Source organism: Rhinichthys klamathensis, unplaced genomic scaffold (genome assembly GCF_029890125.1).
Source record: "Rhinichthys klamathensis goyatoka isolate OS25496 unplaced genomic scaffold, OSU_Roscu_1.1 h1tg000635l_1, whole genome shotgun sequence".
Taxonomy (NCBI): Eukaryota; Metazoa; Chordata; class Actinopteri; order Cypriniformes; family Leuciscidae; genus Rhinichthys; species Rhinichthys klamathensis.
In genome coordinates, this window is record NW_026607081.1 from 646,021 (window position 1) to 665,727 (window position 19,707).

General features: G+C 37.5%; 2 protein-coding genes across 2 annotated transcripts in view; one reads left to right on the forward strand and one right to left on the reverse strand.

Annotated features, from left to right (window-relative positions):
- LOC130076213 (FYVE and coiled-coil domain-containing protein 1-like) overlaps nucleotides 1-13,694 on the reverse strand; it is a 35,218-nt gene extending 21,524 nt beyond the window's left edge. Inside the window, exons 1-7 of the mRNA XM_056241212.1 lie at nucleotides 13,612-13,694; nucleotides 12,049-12,158; nucleotides 11,546-11,652; nucleotides 9,030-9,155; nucleotides 7,701-7,807; nucleotides 875-1,018; nucleotides 557-650 (exon numbers count right to left, since the gene is read on the reverse strand). Of these exons, the coding sequence (XP_056097187.1) occupies nucleotides 557-650; nucleotides 875-1,018; nucleotides 7,701-7,807; nucleotides 9,030-9,155; nucleotides 11,546-11,652; nucleotides 12,049-12,109 (639 nt within the window). The 5' untranslated portion in view covers nucleotides 12,110-12,158; nucleotides 13,612-13,694. The remainder of the gene's footprint in view (nucleotides 1-556; nucleotides 651-874; nucleotides 1,019-7,700; nucleotides 7,808-9,029; nucleotides 9,156-11,545; nucleotides 11,653-12,048; nucleotides 12,159-13,611) is intronic.
- Nucleotides 13,695-17,213: 3,519 nt separating this feature from the next.
- Nucleotides 17,214-19,042, forward strand: LOC130076251 (chemokine XC receptor 1-like). Its single transcript, XM_056241273.1, has 2 exons — nucleotides 17,214-18,363; nucleotides 18,913-19,042. Exons 1-2 carry the CDS (start codon nucleotides 17,557-17,559, stop codon nucleotides 18,970-18,972), a joined length of 867 nt encoding a protein of 288 aa, XP_056097248.1. The 5' UTR covers nucleotides 17,214-17,556; the 3' UTR covers nucleotides 18,973-19,042.
- Nucleotides 19,043-19,707: the final 665 nt, after the last annotated feature.

Sequence of the window (19,707 nt, forward strand, 5' to 3'; positions counted from 1 at the left end):
AGTTAAATAGATCTGAGAAAGTTGAAATTGAGTAGATTTGAGACATTTTGAGACAAACAATGCCATCTACTGGATTAAAACAGTGGTGTGAATGTTTGTAAGTTTAGAATGATACATGACAAATAATAAATATGTAATACATGTAATATACTTAATATTAATCAATATTTTTAAATGGTTACACTTTATTTTAAGGTATCATTGTTACAGTTTAATTATATATTTAAATACTGAGTAATATTAATTAACAACATGAACTTACTATAGGGTTAGGGTAAGATTAGGGTTTGGTTGAGGGTTAGTTGCATGTAATTATGCGTAATTTACTGTTATTACTATGGTACGTACATGTAACATATAACAATGACACTGTAAAATAAAGTGTTACCTTTAAAATTGTAATAGTAATAATTAGTAGAAATATGAATTACTGATATAAATAATATTCGTAAGTAATAGAATGAATATATTTGTATAATGCATGAATTTGAAAAACAACTTTACCTACTTTTATTTTACTTAAAGCTACAGGGACATACTATTGATGTGCTGGTACCTGTGAGTATGTGCTTGCCAGACTGTTGATGCTGGAACTACGACTCGGTGGTTTCCACATGTGACTGGGAGAGCTAGTCATTCCCAGTGTCCTCCTGTGACACATTTTTTAGTCAACTTTAAATTAACTGAAATGAACATCAATCAGATTATTAAAACACATTCACACACATACTATTTCCAGTCATGGCAAATGGAGCATAAATACCACATGGCAAATGGACTATAAATTAGTAGCATTATATGTTTGCCAGTGTGTTTGTGCTACTGTTGATGTTATATTTATACAATAAATTGCAAAATTACAGTGTGCTCTTACCTTGCAAAAGTGGGCCATTCTGAATCAAGGTCATGACCCCTGGATGCCACATCAAATTGAACATCATTGAGCTCATAGAGGTAATTAATTATGTCCACACTGAGATGGGGTTTGAGAAATGGACTCCGGGAATTATACCAGCCACTGCAGAAAAACACCATTTTAAAAAAGCTTTAGAAAACCATGTCCAACTCAAGTCTAACATACTAAATGACATGAGCAATAAGAATTATGGTATCCCAAATCATATTACATTGGAAATAGAAAGATGCTTGGATGGTTCACTATTCAAAGTAGAAAATGCACATTCTTGTATGTATTATAGCTATTACCCACAACAACCTTGTGCACAACAGATGCATAGTAGATTATGACAGTTCTCAGTTGACTTTTTGCTAGATCTTAGTACCTGACATGCAAATATAAACAGTGTGCAAATAAGAGGTGTGTTTGAAAAATGAAAACATTTGTTTAAAAAATGTATGTTGTCATACTAATAAAGTATGTATCACCAGCATAGTACATGCTTTAAGTGCAATGTAGACACATTTGAACTGGAATGCAGCCTTGATCATTGATCCCCAAGGAGGAATGCATTGGAAAGAAGTCTGTCACAATATCTTACAGGTTTAGTGCAAACTTTTAAGCTCGCAAAAATGACATTGTACTGGCCATATTAATTCAGTCACGCCATGGGCTATCGTGCCATTTGCTCATGACAAATGCTGCATAGTCTGAAAATGAATCAATCTGTATTCAAAATAAGGAAGCTCACAATAAGCAGGCATACACATGTGTGAAACACACCCATTAACCCAGAGTAAATGTAATATTGTTTCTTAAAACAGGGAAGCTAATTTTAAGAAGTAAAACTCTATGTGGGAAGCGCTTTCAGTATTGTTTCTACTGAATTAATCTGTGTCATTTAAATAGTACTTGTAACTAGAACAAGCGGAAATTAGTTTTTGCCTTTTTTGGTTTAGATTGTGAACCTGCCATATTTAACTATACACACCTCTACACTGAAGCCCCAACAAATGTTTCCATAATCACTAAAATGCTGCATGAAAACTTTGTGTTTTTACTCTGTTTTAGCATACAAATGTTTGATACGGGCAGTTGAATTCTGGACAATTAAGGCCATTTGATCATTTTTTTTTACTTCCATACATAATATAAATTTTCAAATGACCATTTTAATTAATTATAAAGTAACAGATTTAATTTACTATACATTGGATTAATTATTATATATAAACAATGTGCATACACATTTAAGTATTTTTATTTATTGCATGCTTTTGTATGTGATTATTTTATAATGTTTGTATTATTAAGATTGCTTTTACTGTTTTAAGCAATCTGATCTACTTTTAATGTCACAGTGGGTATTATTAATTGTTTATTAGTTATTATTTATTATTATTATAATTAATATGAAAACATTTTTTGAACTTGATAAAAAATTAATCTGTAAAATAAACAGATTTATTCTTTTAAGAAGACTGCAACTTCTTAATTCTGTAATAATATTTTACACATATATATAATATATAATATATATAATATTTTATAAAATATATAATATTTTACACAAATAAAGAAATTGTTAAAATATGAATAAAAAGGAAGTAAACTCCTCAACAGTGCAATCTGTGTGCACCGGGAAAAATATTTTTTCAAGGTAGTGGTAATTATACACACAACACACTATGAACATGACATGAATACGACATAGCGGCCAACTGGATATAAGTGCACCATAGTTTGAAATCAAGGATTTAAAGTTTGTTGATTGTGTGTGTCCAGTGACAGCTACAAAAGCACTCTTCACACGATCTCACAGCTACATCCACCAAAATTTGCAACTTGTTTGAATTATATTAATGCATACTCGCTGAATGCTGGTGGTAGATAAAGTTTTATAACAATAGTTTATAATTTATTAGACAGAACTGTTAATAAGAGACAGTAAGCTAATGAAGACGAAGAATGGGAGCTCGGATGCTCAGGCGCTGACGTTCTCAGCGTTTTTTTTTTTTTAAATAAAAGTCCTGCTTTTGACACAGAAACAGAAAAACGTATTGGCCGATAACTGGTCTGCAGCCAAAATGCTTCTGAAATAAGTGTTAACATGTTAAGATATGCTATTGGGTCAGTACAGGACCTTTGACATGGGAATGGCAGAGAATAAGTGAGTAATAAAGGGAAGGGATCTCAATTTAAACCAGAAATGATTAAAATACATCTATGAATAAATCTATGACTGGGTTTGGACCGTACTTACTTTTAGGCAAACCAATGAATGAAGAAATTATGCTGGTATTGCATCATACATGATATTAATTAGTGGTGCTTGCCTATGGCAAAGCAACACTAGTGTTATTGTGCATACTTATTATTCTTATTCTTCTTATTCTTCTTATTCTTCTGGCCACTTTTTGACGCGCTACTCCTCCCGCAGTTTTTGTCACAGACCCATGAATGAGGTGTCAAAACGTGCGGCCTGTTCGGGAATGGTGTGCTATGACTTTTATAAGGGATCGGGGGTACGATGTTCGCACCAGGGGCGAAAAACCGGCCGAAAAATCCCATAGACTTAACATTGCGTCAAACTTTGACGAGTCGTAGCTCGGAACGAGGATGTCGCAGAAACGTGTAATTTACCACATTTGAAGAGGCTGACAGGCTCTGTAAGAATATACCACACAATGGGGTAAAAGTTGCACCCCTGTGGGGCAGGAGCTGCCCAAAGTTGCCCCATTGACTTACTATGGTGTAGGACGGCCCATGAAATGGGCCGTCCTACACCATAGAAACCGCTTTTATATTGAACATAACTCTGGATCACAGTGTCGTAGAGACAAAGGGGCGGGCTCATTTTACTCAGACGGCCAATCAGTCTCTCAGGATCATTGTGAAGCTATCTAGCCACGCCCTAGCAACCATTTAGAGCTCCTTAGCAACAAGTTCCATAGACTTCCATTGAAACAGATCAAAGGGATATCTCAGAATTTAAGAGTCATAGAAACATGAGGGTGGGCTCGTTTGACTCGGGGCAGCAAACAGCCAATCCTGAATCACCTCAACACCTACTGGCCACGCCCTAGCAACCATTGTCGAGCACCTTAGCAACCAAAGTCCAAACAGGGATATCTTCCATTCTGAATGTCACAGAGGCATGGGAGTTGGTTTATATCATTTATACTGACAAGCAGCCTTTGGAGTTTCATGATTGGCAGCTGCCAAGCCACTCCCTAGCAACCAAACAGAGTACCCTAGCAACCATTTTGCAAGACCTTTATCTCTGCATCAAAACATCGTATAGAGATGGGGGTTGGTTTATACATTCACATTGACTTTGGAGCTTCATGATTGGCAGCTGCCAAGCCACTCCCTAGCAACCAAACAGAGTACCCTAGCAACCATTTTGCAAGACCTACATCTCTGCATCAGAACATCGTATAGAGATGGGGGTTGGGTCTTTTGACTCATGCTAGCACACAGGACTTTCAACATGCTAAACATGCTAGCTGTGAATAGCTACATGCTAATATTGATTAGCTAAGTGCTAAATCATGCCATGAACATTATAAAAACTCTATAGTAACCAAATGTGAACACTACCAACCACCTAGTAACACCATAGCAACCATCCAGAATACCATAGCAACCACCCAAAACACCCTAGCAACCGCCTAGCAACACCATAGCAACCACCCAGAATACCCTAGCAACCGCCTAGCAACACCCTAGCAACCACCCAGAATACCCTAGCAACCACCTAGCAACACCCTAGCAACCACTCAGAACACCCTAGCAACCGCCTAGCAACACCCTAGCAACCACCAAGAACATCCTAGCAACCGCCTAGCAACACCCTAGCAACCACCCAGAATACCCTAGCAACCACCTAGCAACACCCTAGCAACCACTCAGAACACCCTAGCAACCGCCTAGCAACACCATAGCAACCACCCAGAACGCCCTAGCAACCGTCTAGCAACACCCTAGCAACCACCCAGAAGACCCTAGCAACCGCCTATTAACACCCTAGCAACCACCCAAAACACCCTAGCAACACCCTAGCAACACCCTAGCAACCACCCAGAACACCCTAGCAACCGCCTAGCAACCACCCAAAACACCTTAGCAACCACCCAGAACACCCTAGCAACAGCCTAGCAACACCCTAGCAACACCCTAGCAACCACTCAGAACACCCTAGCAACCGCCTAGCAACACCCTAGCAACCACCCAGAACACCCTAGCAACCGCCTAGCAACCACCCAGAACACCCTAGCAACCGCCTAGCAACACCCTAGCAACCACCCAGAACACCCTAGCAACCGCCTAGCAACCACCCAGAACACCCTAGCAACCGCCTAGCAACACCCTAGCAACCACCCAAAACACCCTAGCAACCCCCTAGCAACACCCTAGCAAACACCCAGAACACCCTAGCAACATGTTGGTAGCATGATGCTAACAACATGCTAATCATGCTAGCATGATGCTAGCAACATGCTAATCATGCTAGCAACATGCTACTCATGCTAGCATCATGCTAGCAACATGCTGGCAAAATGCTAATCATGCTAGCATCATGCTAGCAACATGCTAATAATGCTAACAGAATGCTAACAACATGCTAATCATGCTAGCATGATGTTAGCAACATGCTAATCATGCTAGCATCTTGGTAAAAACTAGCTAACCGCACGCTAGCAACCGAGCGGCGAGTTTTGCCACTGCAAGCACCACTTCACATTTTCTTCTGGAAATGTACATTCTAGTTGCATCATATTATTTCTAGATACAATCATAACAAATCTAACATTACCCTGCTGAACAAATTGCCCTATGTCAACCCATGAAATCATACAGCAGGGGTGCAAAACTCAATTCCTGGATGGCCACAGGCCTGTAGATTTTATTTCCAACACACATACAGTACCTGTAGTTTTCAAAGAAGCCTGAAAGACTCGATGAGCTGGATCAGGTGTGTATAATTAGGGTTGAAGCTAAACACTGCAGGGCTGTGGCCCTCCAGGAATTGAGTTTGACACCCCGTGCATACAGTGCTGTGCTCTCTTATTTGTCAGTGTTTGATTTCGCAAAGGGACAAATGTCTGTTTAGCCAAAGTGAGCAGAGATGCCTTAGGTGATTTACTAAGGTTTGCGCGAGTCAAGTTACTGGTATTTGCACCATTAATTACCGCCCAAAATAAGCATGTCTTAAACCAGACGCTGATTTTCGCTGCTCTTGGTAGATTGCGTTGGTCATTATGGAAATGATCCGGCTGCATCAGTGCTCTTTAATTTGCGTGTCTTCAGTAGATCACGCGCAGAACTTTACACTCCCATCAACGCTTTTTTGGAATTGCGCTTTTACACTAATTTGCCTTGTTTAGTAAATCTGCCGCTTTATTTCTTAAGCAGACGACTTCTAAAAAATTGTAGACCAGTGTATTTAAAAAAGGCCAAATATTGGCGCTGGCGATATATTGTTTGACCACTATTTCATTATAGGATTCATATTTTTCATACACTTAGATGCAGAAATATTGCACAGAGACAATGCGTTTCATTTTCTTCAGGAAAGAAAAACCAAACATTTTTATATCAAATATCAAAAGGACATTTCAATGTAAGATTTGTAGTTCATAACAATCAAATGATTGATTAAGGCCCTGTTTACACTAGTGCGTTTTCTTTTAACAGCGTTATAAAATGAAAACGATCTCCGTCCATACTGGTGTTTCAGAAAAGATCTCCATCCACACTAAATAACCGAAAACGCATGTCACATGACCATTCATGCACACTGGGCATGTGAGTAGTGTAAACAGGTGCCGATTGCTCTAATAATAGCTTGCCTCTTGTGCATGTAAGCAGCTGCAGTATTATAAAATGCAGAGTTTAACTGCACAATGGCCGCTTTAAAGGACAGCAAAGTCAGCAAAGCTTGCAGTTCTGTCTCCATGTTATTGAATACACGGTCGAAGCTAGTCTCAAAGAGAGACGGCTCTGGTCTGTTATTGTCATGTTCCGGTAGCATAATGGTCATATGATAGGGGCTTGACGAATCAGGGAAGGATATACACAGTGATCCAGAAGACCAAATCAGGGAGCGATTATGGGCAGCCACTCAAAGTCTTGGTCCGTTTACACTGAAACGCAACCCCGGAAAAGCCTAAGAGTCTGAATACTAAATGTCATTGCTGCGTCTCAATTCGCCTACTTATACTACGCCCTAAAAGTAGGTACTCTTTTTGTGAAGAAAAAGAAGGCTAGATACTTCGAGTGTGTAGCATTGGGACATAGTATAACGTCATACAATTGCGTCTTTAACGGTTGCTTTCTGTCACATCCTGTAAACTGGCCTGTCAATCATCTTGTCCCAGTAAAATCCTAAACATTTCTTTTAATTTAATTTCCTACCGTATCGGAGACAAATGCAGAAGCACGTTGATGTGCAGTCGTGAGTCTTTAATGCGGAGACTCTCCTCATATTAATGCATAATGATGCATTTAAAAGTTAATGGCCAAACGGATCTTTATCAAAAGTCCAGTTGTTCTGAACTGGATCCTCTTGCAAAGCGCAATGGGTTGTGGGCAATATTAGCCGTTATAGTGTGCAAGGATCCACACTTCGAAAATAGTAGGCCATCCGGGAACTTCTGGCATACTCTTTTCAACATACTATGCTTTGGGACACACTTATTTTAATCTCACATGCTGTTTAGGATGGATAGTATGGACCTTGAGACACGGGGCATGTTTGTGAAGAAAGATGACAGGTGAGGTGACATTGAAGTGTTACCTGGTGACCCTGAGGTTCATGAGGCACTGCTGGAGTGTGTCAGCCAGCCGCTGATGCACGAGTGAGTAACGGATAAACGCTCTGCCCTTACCCAGAGATGTCTTCAGCTGAGACACAAAAAGAACAAAGCTTTCACCATCACTCAAGTATCAAGTGGCCCCAAAACATATCTGACACTTTTAAGAGTGGACATTAGACTTTTTTACATTTCCTGAAGAAAACATCAGTGATGTTACCCATACCAAACTCACAATTATAATGCAAGGATGTTCAAAGTGGTTGCCAAGAGTTTGCAAGGATGTTTTGGGTGATTTTGAGGTGATTGCGTATATTTATTGGCATTAATTATTGCTTTTCGAATGACAGTATTTTCATCACATAAACTGATGGATGTTTGTCCTTCTGTGTAGCATTATTAAATATTATAACATGCAACCACACTGACTATTAACAGTAACTTGGACAAAGCTGAATAATTCACCCACTTACTGTTACATCGAATCTGAGTCAGAAAATGTAGCTATTCTGCCAACGAAACTAACCACAACACAAGAGGAAGAAGCTGGTCAAGTCTGTGGCCGAGTTCAGAGTTAAGACAATACAGGTGAATCTGACTGAGGACAATATCAGTCAGCAGTCACACGGAAGTGGTACTATTATAAAGAACATGGCATTTGGATAAGCATATCTAACGGGCAAACAAAGAAGAACCTAATCAATAGCATCACTAAAATGTCTTATATTTCGGTGAGAAAACGGAACTGTACAAAGCCGATAGGAAGATTAGTTTAAACAAAAGGTGTGTACAGCTATGCTTCTACAACACATAATAAAAAAGGCACAGTTAACCGATGACATTGACATTTACCACTTACATTTTTTTTTAAATGTATGCATATGCAAGCAAGCGTATATTTTAGATGTTATAAAGTTAATCACTTTTTTGTGTGAACTGAATCAATTGAATCACTTCCATTTGACTACAAGAAAGTCATATGGTGTGACAAATTATTTATTGACAGTACAAATATGTAGTGTAGCCTCTCAATTAATTTGAGATTATTTTATTTCTAATTATAAATAAGTAATTATTATTTAATAATTAACACATTTTTAATATAATAATAATAGTAATAAAAAGAAATAACATTAATAATTATTATTATTATTGTCAATATTCATATTAATTCATTAATTACTTATAAAACAAAAAAAAAGAAGAAGTAAAAAACAGAAATGATATTAAAAAAAAATTAGATGCAATATAGAATATCACACAGATTAATGCTGCTCAAATGCTTGTCAGAAGTGAATGAGACAGATGTTTACCTCTGGAATTGATTTAACAAAGCGGATCCCATCATTTGCTCCTTTGATTTTGGCCAGGCAGTCGCTGAAATACTCCCAGTAGTCTTTTCTGGACCCCAGAAATGTTGTTTTCTCCTTCTGGTCAAACTGAGCAAAATAATAATAGCAAAACACTTCAGATAAATGACAGAGAAACACTTTAAAAACAGACTCAAAGAAGTTGAAATGGAAAAATGTCATCTGAGATCTCATCTAGCTTGAGTAGGGCCTTTGAGTATATCCACATGGGCCGCACAACACCTGGGATTAAAGCAACACTAAGTAAGATTTTTTACCTTAAAATAATGTTTCCAAAATCGCTTCAGTGGTTCATTAAGTCGTAACAGGGTGAAAGGCACTTCTGGATTCGCTTTGCGGTCCTGTATCTGCTATAACCACGCTATGTAAGATTTCCAGATCGGGTCGCGTTTCTGTAGTTCTAATGAGACACAAATTTGACTTGCTTTACGGCAAGCGTTACAATAGTCATTATTTAGTTTTTCTTCGTTTCTGACGTCGCAATACATCATACTTTCATGAAATCATGCAACATACTCTACCTTGTCTGTGGACATCGTTCATTCCAAAGCCGGTGCTGGATAAACCATGAGCGTGCGTGCGCGACAGTAGGCTGCGGTAGGCTAAAGTATTTACGACAGCGGTAATGGACAATTCCGCTTCCAACCTGTAGGGCGACCGCTGAGGAAAGGTTACTTGGTGTTGCTTTAACATCAGTTGTGGGTGATCAGATCCCAAGTGATCAGGAGAAACAATTGCTATTTACACCTGATATTAACATGCATCACCTGTGATCACTTGTGTTTGGGTTTAATAAAAGTGAGAGTTTCTGATTGCATGACTAAATACAGTCTGTCACTGCATGCTGCACCAGAAAGTCACACTTTTGGTGCCAACTTGACTTCAATCTCACTACAAAAGCATAATTTCAGTGCACAATTCTGCAAAACTGTACAATTATGTCTGACAACGTTTTTTTATTTATTTTTATCCACATATAACAGTAAAGTTCTAAACCCTTATTTTAGCACAATGATTGATTGGCAGGGGAGTATGTGGTCCTTTTTTGTTGATCAGACAAAACTAACTGATTCGAGCTGAATGATGACACCACTGTTTTTTGCAGAACTGCTTTATAGCAAATTTGACAAATTTGGCAACATCGACACTTACAGTACTGAACGAAATCAACATTGAACTGACTCATGAATAACGGCACTATTGTCTTCTGTAAAGGCTGCTTATAGCTGAATTGTACTTGTTTCATAATTGATGACCTTTACACAGTTATGGAACTTAAAGGAACAGTTCACCCAAAAATTAAAATTATCCCATAATTCACTTGTCTTTGCGCCATTATTTAAAGCCCCAAAAAAAGCATGTCTTAAACCAGACGCTGCTCTTGGTAGATTGCCATCCTAGATGTATATGACTTTCTTATATTTTTCCTGATAAAAATCACAATCGTAGTAATATTAAATAATATCCTGGCTCTTCTCAGCTTTATAATGACATTGAATAGTTTTTGAAGCTCCAACAAGCGCATCCATCCATCATGAAAGTTTTCCATACAACTCCAGTGGGTTAATAAAGGCCTTCTGAAGTGAAGCGATGCGTTACTATAAGATAAATATCCATATTTAAAACATTATAAACTATATTCACAGGCTTCCGGCAATGGATGTACGCGTTCACGAGAGAGTTGAGTTCCGGTGGAAGGGTGACCTCTGACCTGACGTATGACGTTCATGTGGTTTGGCATTGTTATTTTCCCACTTCAAACATTTTTTCATGTTTTCGTACTGTATTGATCTGTCCACCTAAAATATATTTTTGGTGAAAAGGATGAGGATGAAAGAGGAAGGGAGGAAATGGCTGAATGATAGGATAAGAAATGAATGTATGTTTATATGCTTATATATATATATATATATATATGTGACGTAGTTAATATGGTTTATTTATTAAATTATTTTTGGCTAGTAGAACCCTGGCGCTATATAAATAAAGGTGACTTGACTTTACTTGATCAAGAGGATGCATGAGGATTTAGACAACAAGAGCCAGATTTAAGCCAAATAAGCAACTGGTTTAAGACGTGCTTTTTTGGGCAGTAAATAATGGTGCAAATACCAGTAAACTGACAAGCGCAAACCTTAGTAAATCAACTTTCAAGATTCATTAAAATTTTCTCCTTCCATAAATTCTGCATCTGAAAGGGAAACTCCTACAACTGCATACAATATGGTCAGCCACAAAAATAACTGTCCACGCCTTTTCAGTTTCAGCGTGAATTTTTCACTGTGTGTCTTTAGTAAATCCTGACAGTTTTTTAACAACAAAAGAGTGTATGCGCTGGCGCAAGCTGTAAGTAAACCTGGCCCCAAATGCTATGTCGCCTCATACACTTCGGACTACTTTGAGCGATCGGTTAGGGAGCTCGTTTACACTCGTTTGCTGCATCTATATACATCTCTGACCTGAAGCAGGTACTCCAGTTTGTAGGAAAACTTGTGCAGGTTGGAGCTGTCATCTGTAATGGGCTCGCCATTCTCTTTATACTCCTTTGCCAGTTCTGACACAGCATCTATAAGAAAAGACCAGTTAACAAGTATGACGACCAAATTACATAGAGAAATTTTAAAACAATTACAGAGCAATACACTGTAACTAACAATGATCACAAACAACAAAACCCCCATTTTATAGTCATTTTACAAAGGTTGAAGAATAGTTTTTTTCTCCTTCTTAAGTCCCTTTTGGTTATATTTACTCCACGCGCCTTTCATCCACCTCAGGAACTGAAACGGCACACATGAGGGATGAACTCGGATACGCAGGTCTCTCTCGTTTTGCATTTCTCTCCCCGTGTTGAAAGCCAGCGCCCTGTAAATCGCAATTGCACGTGCTCCACCATGGACCACCGTTTTACTCTCTAAACAATAGCTCTGCCTCTTTCATGAAGGCAAACACACATCCGTACCGTGCAGATCTCTGATAATCCTTTGAATCTGACCCTCCCCGACTGCAGCACCAGCGGCCATGGTCTGACTAGCTTCCTGACAACGGGTTCAAGGGGTCATCTGTAGTCCGCTGAGTAAAAGAATCACAGTGACAAAGGATAACTAGCATTTGACATGCACGTTATATTTATTTGAGCATGATATATCGATCATATCAGTGGTGTTTACTAAGTCAAGCATCACTACTAGTGTGGTCATACTGTTGATGGCCAAAGCCGTAGAATACACATAATTATTGTTATGCCAAAAATGTTCTTACTGAAATTAAGAAATGTACAATATCGTGAAGAGTGATAGCAATCAAAAGGTGTGTATAGTCTACAGCTATGCTTCTACAACCCATTATAGAAAAGGCACAGTTAACCCATGACATTGACATTTACCACTTAAAAAAAAAAAAAAAAAATTTATGCATATGCAACCAAAAGTGTATGTAAGATGTTATAAAGTTAATCACTTTTTTGTGTGAACTGAATCACGTTCAGTTGACTACAAAAAGTCAAATGGAGGGACAAATTATTTATTAACAGTACAAATATTTAATGTAGTCTCTCAATTAGTTTGAGATTAAATTAATTTGGGATTATTTTATTCTAATTATAAATGAGTAATTATTAAATGTACAATAGCGTTTAGAAGAGTCAATAACTTTACTATAAATACAGAGCCATCTATCAGCTCTCCTGAATATAAAGTTTATGGTAAACTATATAAATATAAAAAGGGTCAAGTTTGTCATACAAAGCTTTTCAATAAAGGAACTACTACAAGATAAAAACAACTTAAAACATACGTCAAACCTACTTCTCTAATCTATATATTAACAGCTGATTTAAATAGTAATTTGGTTGAAGATTCCGAGGAACAAAATAATAAGAATAACAGCAAATACCAAACTTTCCAGACATTTATACTTAGACGGTGTATGTGTGTGTGTGCGTGTGCGTGTGTGTGTGTGTACTACATAGTATATGACTAACCAGAATTATAAATTCAATTATTTTTAGGAAGGTGACGATATAAAGTTACAAAATCATCACACAAGAAATGTAAACCCTCAGAGTGGATTTGATAAAAGACATTGCAGAGGAACAATAACATGTATATTTACTATAAAGTATTGTGCGATTATACAATAACAACAACACTAGAAACAACTGCTTTTGAAATGTAAACAAGCGTCAGTGTTCGCGTTCTTTCCACTGATCATTCTATATAGATCAGTGGTTCTTTCACACATTCCTTAACTTAAACTGTATTGTTTTAATTCAAATCAAAGCACTTTGGAACAGCGTCTTTTGTTGCCATAGAAACTAGGCATTTAAAAAAAAAACGAACAGAAGTTTAAAAAGTTCAGTCAACAATTCCAAGGCGTCAACAGCCAGTCACGCGCGTATGATATGTCAGAACATTTATTCCGAGTAAAAGCTGCTTCAGACTGAAGTCAACCTGTATGCATTACAGCTGGAAGTTTGGTAAATCTGTGATGAAGGTCTTGAAAGTGATAAAAGAAGCTGACATACTTGGGCTTTTGTGAGAATCCGGGAAGATCATTTCCACTTGTTATTATCAACCTAGCATGCTAATCTTTAGATTGACAGACCTTCTTCTTCTTCTTCTTCTTCTTCTGTTGTTTAAATGGCGGTTGGCAAACCAACTTTAAGGTGCATTGTCCGCCACCTACTGGATTGGAGTATATAGCACTACTTGATAGAATCAATAGACCTTATTCGCAAACACCGGAAGTAGCTAACCGCGGCCATATTGTTGACATGACAACTGTCCTGCTGCCCCTAGCCGCGCGCAGATTTGAGTTGAGGGGAGCAGTAGCCTGGCTTCATCTCGTCGGTATCAAGAGAAGATAAGCTTGATTGGTGTGGACCCACATCAAATAGACCCAATAGCATTAAGTAAAGATCCGTCCTTATTGCCAGCCGTAACTTATCCGGATATTTATAACTATCTCGTTCATACAGTCCGTAGTGCTATACAAACTACAATTTACCTCAACAAGGCAACATAATGAACGACACTCGTCTCATTCGTGGAGGTGGAAAAAAACAAGTTATTTGTGACATACAAGATTTGTTGTATTAAAATGTAAATGCAAAAGAAAAGGCATGAGAGTCGGTTGGTTTTGTCAATTTTAAGTTTTAATTTAAAATGTTTGCGATTTTAATATAAGCACATGGTTACATATTTGACCACTTGCTTGAGCAAGGTTCTCTAAGCGATCCTGGGTGACGTCACTTCTTGTTGACGTTCGAACTATTGTCAAACAAAACGGAGGCTAGCTAGACCCTCCTCCTCCTCATCCGCACACTAACCCCCCAAACCCTTCTTGTCGGTCATTGGCTGGAACAGTTTGTTATGTTTTGGGGAGCGGGTCACCGCAGTTTGCTTTTGTTGCTGTTTGTGGAGCCTGGGCTGTCTACAGAGATCGCGTTTCTTTACAGTGTGTTCAGGGGACAGGCAGCCAGCGGTTAGTGAGGAGATGTTTGCTGTATGTGACAAAAAATGTTTTGGCCTAAAAAACGCGTGACATCGCTTAGAGCACCTTTAATATATAGAAGTAATGCATGGAATAATTGGCTTACGTTGTTAAAATAGTGAGTATGTGTAAAAATAAAAATAGTGAGTACCGGGGTGTTTGTGGTACAGCCGCGGATCAGTTACGCACTGCAAACGCAGCATATTATAAAGCACTATAGCGCGTCCTGCTTCTGTATCGTATACGCACCGCACACGCATTGCACATGGATTATGTGTGAAACCTGTGGTAAAATGATGGGAACAGACTTTTCTGTGGGGAGTTGGCTGAAAGTTAGCCTATTTATCCTAGCTAGCCTCTCTTGCGCTGGCTCAACTCTGTCTCCTTCCCTTCACGTTTTCTGACAGTCGGTAACTTATCGCATAAAAACTAACTCCGGGGTTCTTATTGCTGTTAGAACAGCCGTGTATTACACAACACACCATCACGCTGTTTAAAAAAAAAAATACAGTGATAGTACCATGGATAATACCGACGCTGCCTTGCTTGTCAATTGACAGAATGACAGTTGCCGTGGTTTCTATGTCAACAATATGGCCGCCGCAAACATTGATGACGCAGATCGAATAACATCTAAAAAAAAAAAATTATATCTTTCTTACCAGTTCTGTGTCATTTAAAAATTTTAAAACTTTTTCGTGTATTGTATAATTTGTTCCTTCTAATAATTCCTTAAGTCTATAATTTCTTACACCCCTATCCTTTAAAGACTGAATTAATTCAAGCCTTTCTCTACTGTATGCTACACAATCTAGTAATATATGATTTACTGTTTCTGGATATCCACATTTATCGCAATTACCACTTTCATGTTTTCCTATTTTATGCAAACTTTGATTCAGTGCTGTATGTCCAATACGCAATCTTGTCATAATTACATCCTTTTTCCTGTTATTAACATTTGTCCTTTCCACCCCCACATTACTTTTGTATACTATACAAATGTCTTCCTCTTAATTCATTATCCCATATCCTCTGCCACCTCTTTTTTACTTCAGTCCCAATCAGCCCTTAATTTCTGCTTTACTCATCTGAACTCTGATGTTGATCTTAGGATCTTTCAACGCCTCCTTTGCCAATTTATCAGCTTCCTCGTTCCCCTTTACTCCGACATGTGCTGGCACCCACAAAAAACTTACTCTTACGCCTAAGTGTTTTATGTTAAATAACTTCTGCAATACTTCATTTAAAATATCTTGTCTTGTTACAGAAGTTCCACTCTCTAAACTTTGCAGAGCTGATTGTGAGTCTGTACATATCACACTACTATTAGGCTGCCTTTCTTCTATCCATTGTAACGCTAATGATATAGCTATCAGTTCTGTTGTAAAAACAGATATATGATCTGTTACTCTTTTTGAAATTTCAACACTATCCTGAGGGATATAATTGACAGACCTTTCCGCCACTGAGAGCGGGAATCAGAGCCGAGATCATTTTTGATTGGATCACTGACTATAGCCCCGCCCACACGTTTGGTTAACCCTCTGGGCTTCTTCGGTCAAAAATGACCGAAACCGTTAACGTTTTGAAATGTTTAATTTTTTTTTGCTTCATCGGAGGGGGATGAAACTTGGTGACTTTTGTTGTATTACCTATGTGAACACACACAAAAAATCAAGGAGATGATTCTGATATGTTAAAGGGTCGTAAAAAAAATAGTCACACTTAGCTTCCTCCCGGTCAAAAATTACCGACCATAGGAAATGAATGGGAAATACGAAAAAAAAAAAATAGGAAAACTCAGAGAAACTTTTGGTGGTACAAACATAGACTAAAAAATACAGATACGAACTACAGATCAGCCACTGTGCAGAAAAAAAGTGTACAGCAATGAAGGAGTGACTCTCTAAAACATCAAGAGTGCAAATAAGACCCCCCCCCCCCCCCCCCCCCACACACACACACACACACGCACACATAGATCAACTGGCAAGACTCCAACAGCAAATTTTTAGAAAATGCTACTCGCTCAAATGCACACACACATACACTTACACAGAGAGAGAGAGAGAGAGAGAGAGAGAGAGAGAGAGACACTGTTCGCATTGTGTTCCCTTTCTAACCAAATGTTATTGTTTGATTGTAATCATAATGCAAAACCTGATAAAAATTATATAATTAATGCAAAGTATCATAAAAATCTTTAAAAATTCTAAATAATAATAAAATAATATTATTGAACAAGAATATATTTGATTGGTTTTCCTGGGGGGAAAATATTAAAATTTTAAGGCCGGGAGGAAGCTAAGTGTAACCCCTAAACGAAGAAGCCCAGAGGCTTGAGGAGAAAGAGCTGTTCATCGTAGAAAAGTGTTTGTCTTTTTAACTAAAACTAAAAGCAGATTAATTATAATATACAGTTGATTTATTTATTTTAAACAAGCTCATTTCCATGAAAAGCTCTTTTATATAAATATATTATATATATTATTTTAGTTGATTATAATATAATATAATATAATATAATACAATATAATATAATGTTTGTGAAAATTGAGTAAAAAATTGTTTCTATAGGCTACTATTTTTTTTTAAAGAAAGGGGAAGTCTCCCCATCAGTAAGCTATAAATTCAGAAAACGTAAACACCTCTTCCACATTTGATCTGCTCAGCTGTCTTGACGATATACTCAACACAAAAAATAAAGGGGACAATGCTTTTATTTCCTATCAAATAAGTTTGATTCCATTTAGTTGGAGACGAGACAGAAAGAGCAGGTAAGGACTAAATGTCAGTCTGTATTTAGTATTTTCTCACTGGAATAAATTTAGCTAAACTGATTCATGTGATTTTCTTCTATTCTTTTGTCCTAACGAAAAGACATGAATATTTTATTAATGTTTGAGTGTATTTTCCTCAGAAAACAGTTAAGAACTGAACCTGGACAAATCTGATCTGACTGAAAAAGTTTCTGATGTTGCAGAACAACATGACTGAAGAGGAAACAATGGACCCTGACTACTATGATGTCATCTACGGAGACGAGATATGTCGCAAAGATGAAGTAGTGAAAGTTGGATCCATTATTATTCCAGTCTTTTTCTCATTAGTGGTTGTGTTAAGCTGCATTGGTAACATCCTTGTTCTGGTCATTCTGGCACTTTATGAGAGTCTCAAATCCCTGACCAACGTGTTCATCCTCAATTTGGCTCTGTCAGATCTGCTGTTCACTTTTGGACTTCCATTCTGGGCCTCGTACTTCATCTGGGGTTGGACGTTTGGAGAGATTGGCTGTAAAGCGGTGAAGTTTCTGTTCTATGTTGGCTTTTACAGCAGCGTGTTGTTCTTAACTCTCATGACCATTCAGCGTTACATGGCAGTGGTTCATCCTCTGTCTGACTGGGAGAAATGCAGAGGCTTTTCAGTCGCTCCCTTTATCGTTTGGATCCTGAGCGGAGCAGTTTCACTACTCGGATCATTTAATAGCAAAGTTATACCACATTTAAATAGTACATACTGTGAATATGACAGTGTTGAAATTAAATCTGGCATTGCTTATTTTCAAAATGCTTTTTTCTTCTTTGCATTTCTAATCATGGGTTTTTGCTATGGCAGAATGCTTCGGACAATAACAAAATCTCGGACCAATAAGAGACACAAGACCGTTAGACTAATATTCTGCATTGCACTGGTGTTTTTTATTGGTTGGGCTCCATATAACATTGTTATGTTCTTAAAATCTTTGACCGATCAGAAAATCCATCCATTCACAGTCTGTGCAGTAAGCATTAGACTCGACTATGCATATTATGGTTGCAGAATGTTAGCTTTTACACACTGTTGCTTGAACCCTGTGTTTTACGTTTTTATTGGCGTAAAGTTCAGGAATCATCTAAAATTGATCCTGCAGAAGATATTTAAAAAAAAAAAAAAACTCGATTTCAGTCAAGCCAGATTGGCAAAAAATCTATCGCAGGGTTCAATGTACTAAGAGAAAACTCAAGTACTTTTAGCGAATGCTATGAACCAACAATGAGTTCTAAGATGCTGTGAATGTGTGAATGATGTACATGCACTCTTAAAAATAAAGGTTCTAACAGGAGATGCCATTGTGCAGATGCCATAGAAGAACCACTTTCGGTTCCCCAAAATACCTTTCAGTGATCAGTACTTACAAGAACCTATTTCTCTTAGTGTGAAGAATGTTTTAGTAACATAAATAACCTTTTTCCATTGATGTTAAAGGTTCTTCATGGAACCGATAAAAAAAATGTAAGAGTGTAAAGATTCATTGCACTGCAGCTACTGCCAAAACGTTGCCACATTGCAGGAAAATTCCTCTCTCTATCAAGCAGCAAAAGCATTCATTTTTGAGAAAATCATGTTTTAAATTCTCTGTTCTTCCTTTTTGTGGTTGAAGTTCTCATTTCATTCAAGGTCTTATAAAAATATTGGAACTGGAAGTACGTAATGGAAGTAAAATATTTTCACCTGAAATTTTAATATATCTATATATACCTTTTATTTACTGTATGTGTTTACATCATTTTTTTACTGTATTTGTGTTTACATTACATTATTTCTTTCGTGTTTTTGTCACTGCTTGTATGCTATAAATTAAATGAATAATGTACAGTAAAAGTACAGAATGAGCATAAAGCATGAGTCCAGTTTGTGAATCTTTGTTGCATCTGCCCCTCACTCTTAAAAATAAAAGTCCTTTATTGGCATCTATATATGGACACTTATTATTTATCAGTGGAACGAACCATTTTCACTTGTAGAAGGACAAATTGACATTCAGAAAGTGAATTACTGTCAAATTATGCACAGCAAAAAATATGCAACAAGTTTCACATCCACACTCAGGTTCATTACCTCAAATTCTGTTTATTGAACATGTTGTTTCTCTTCACCAGCAAAGAAATAATGCTGTTAGTTTCACGGGTTGGTTCCACAACAAAACAAGTAGTGGATCTGTTACCAGCAGTCTTACTTTATTAATCTAAATAAAAATAAAACAAAACCCTCTGGCACAGAACTATACAAAAGCAACATAAACCAAACTTAACATTGAAGACAGACAAACAACTGAACAGAGGGTTTAAATACAAAGACCAAACAA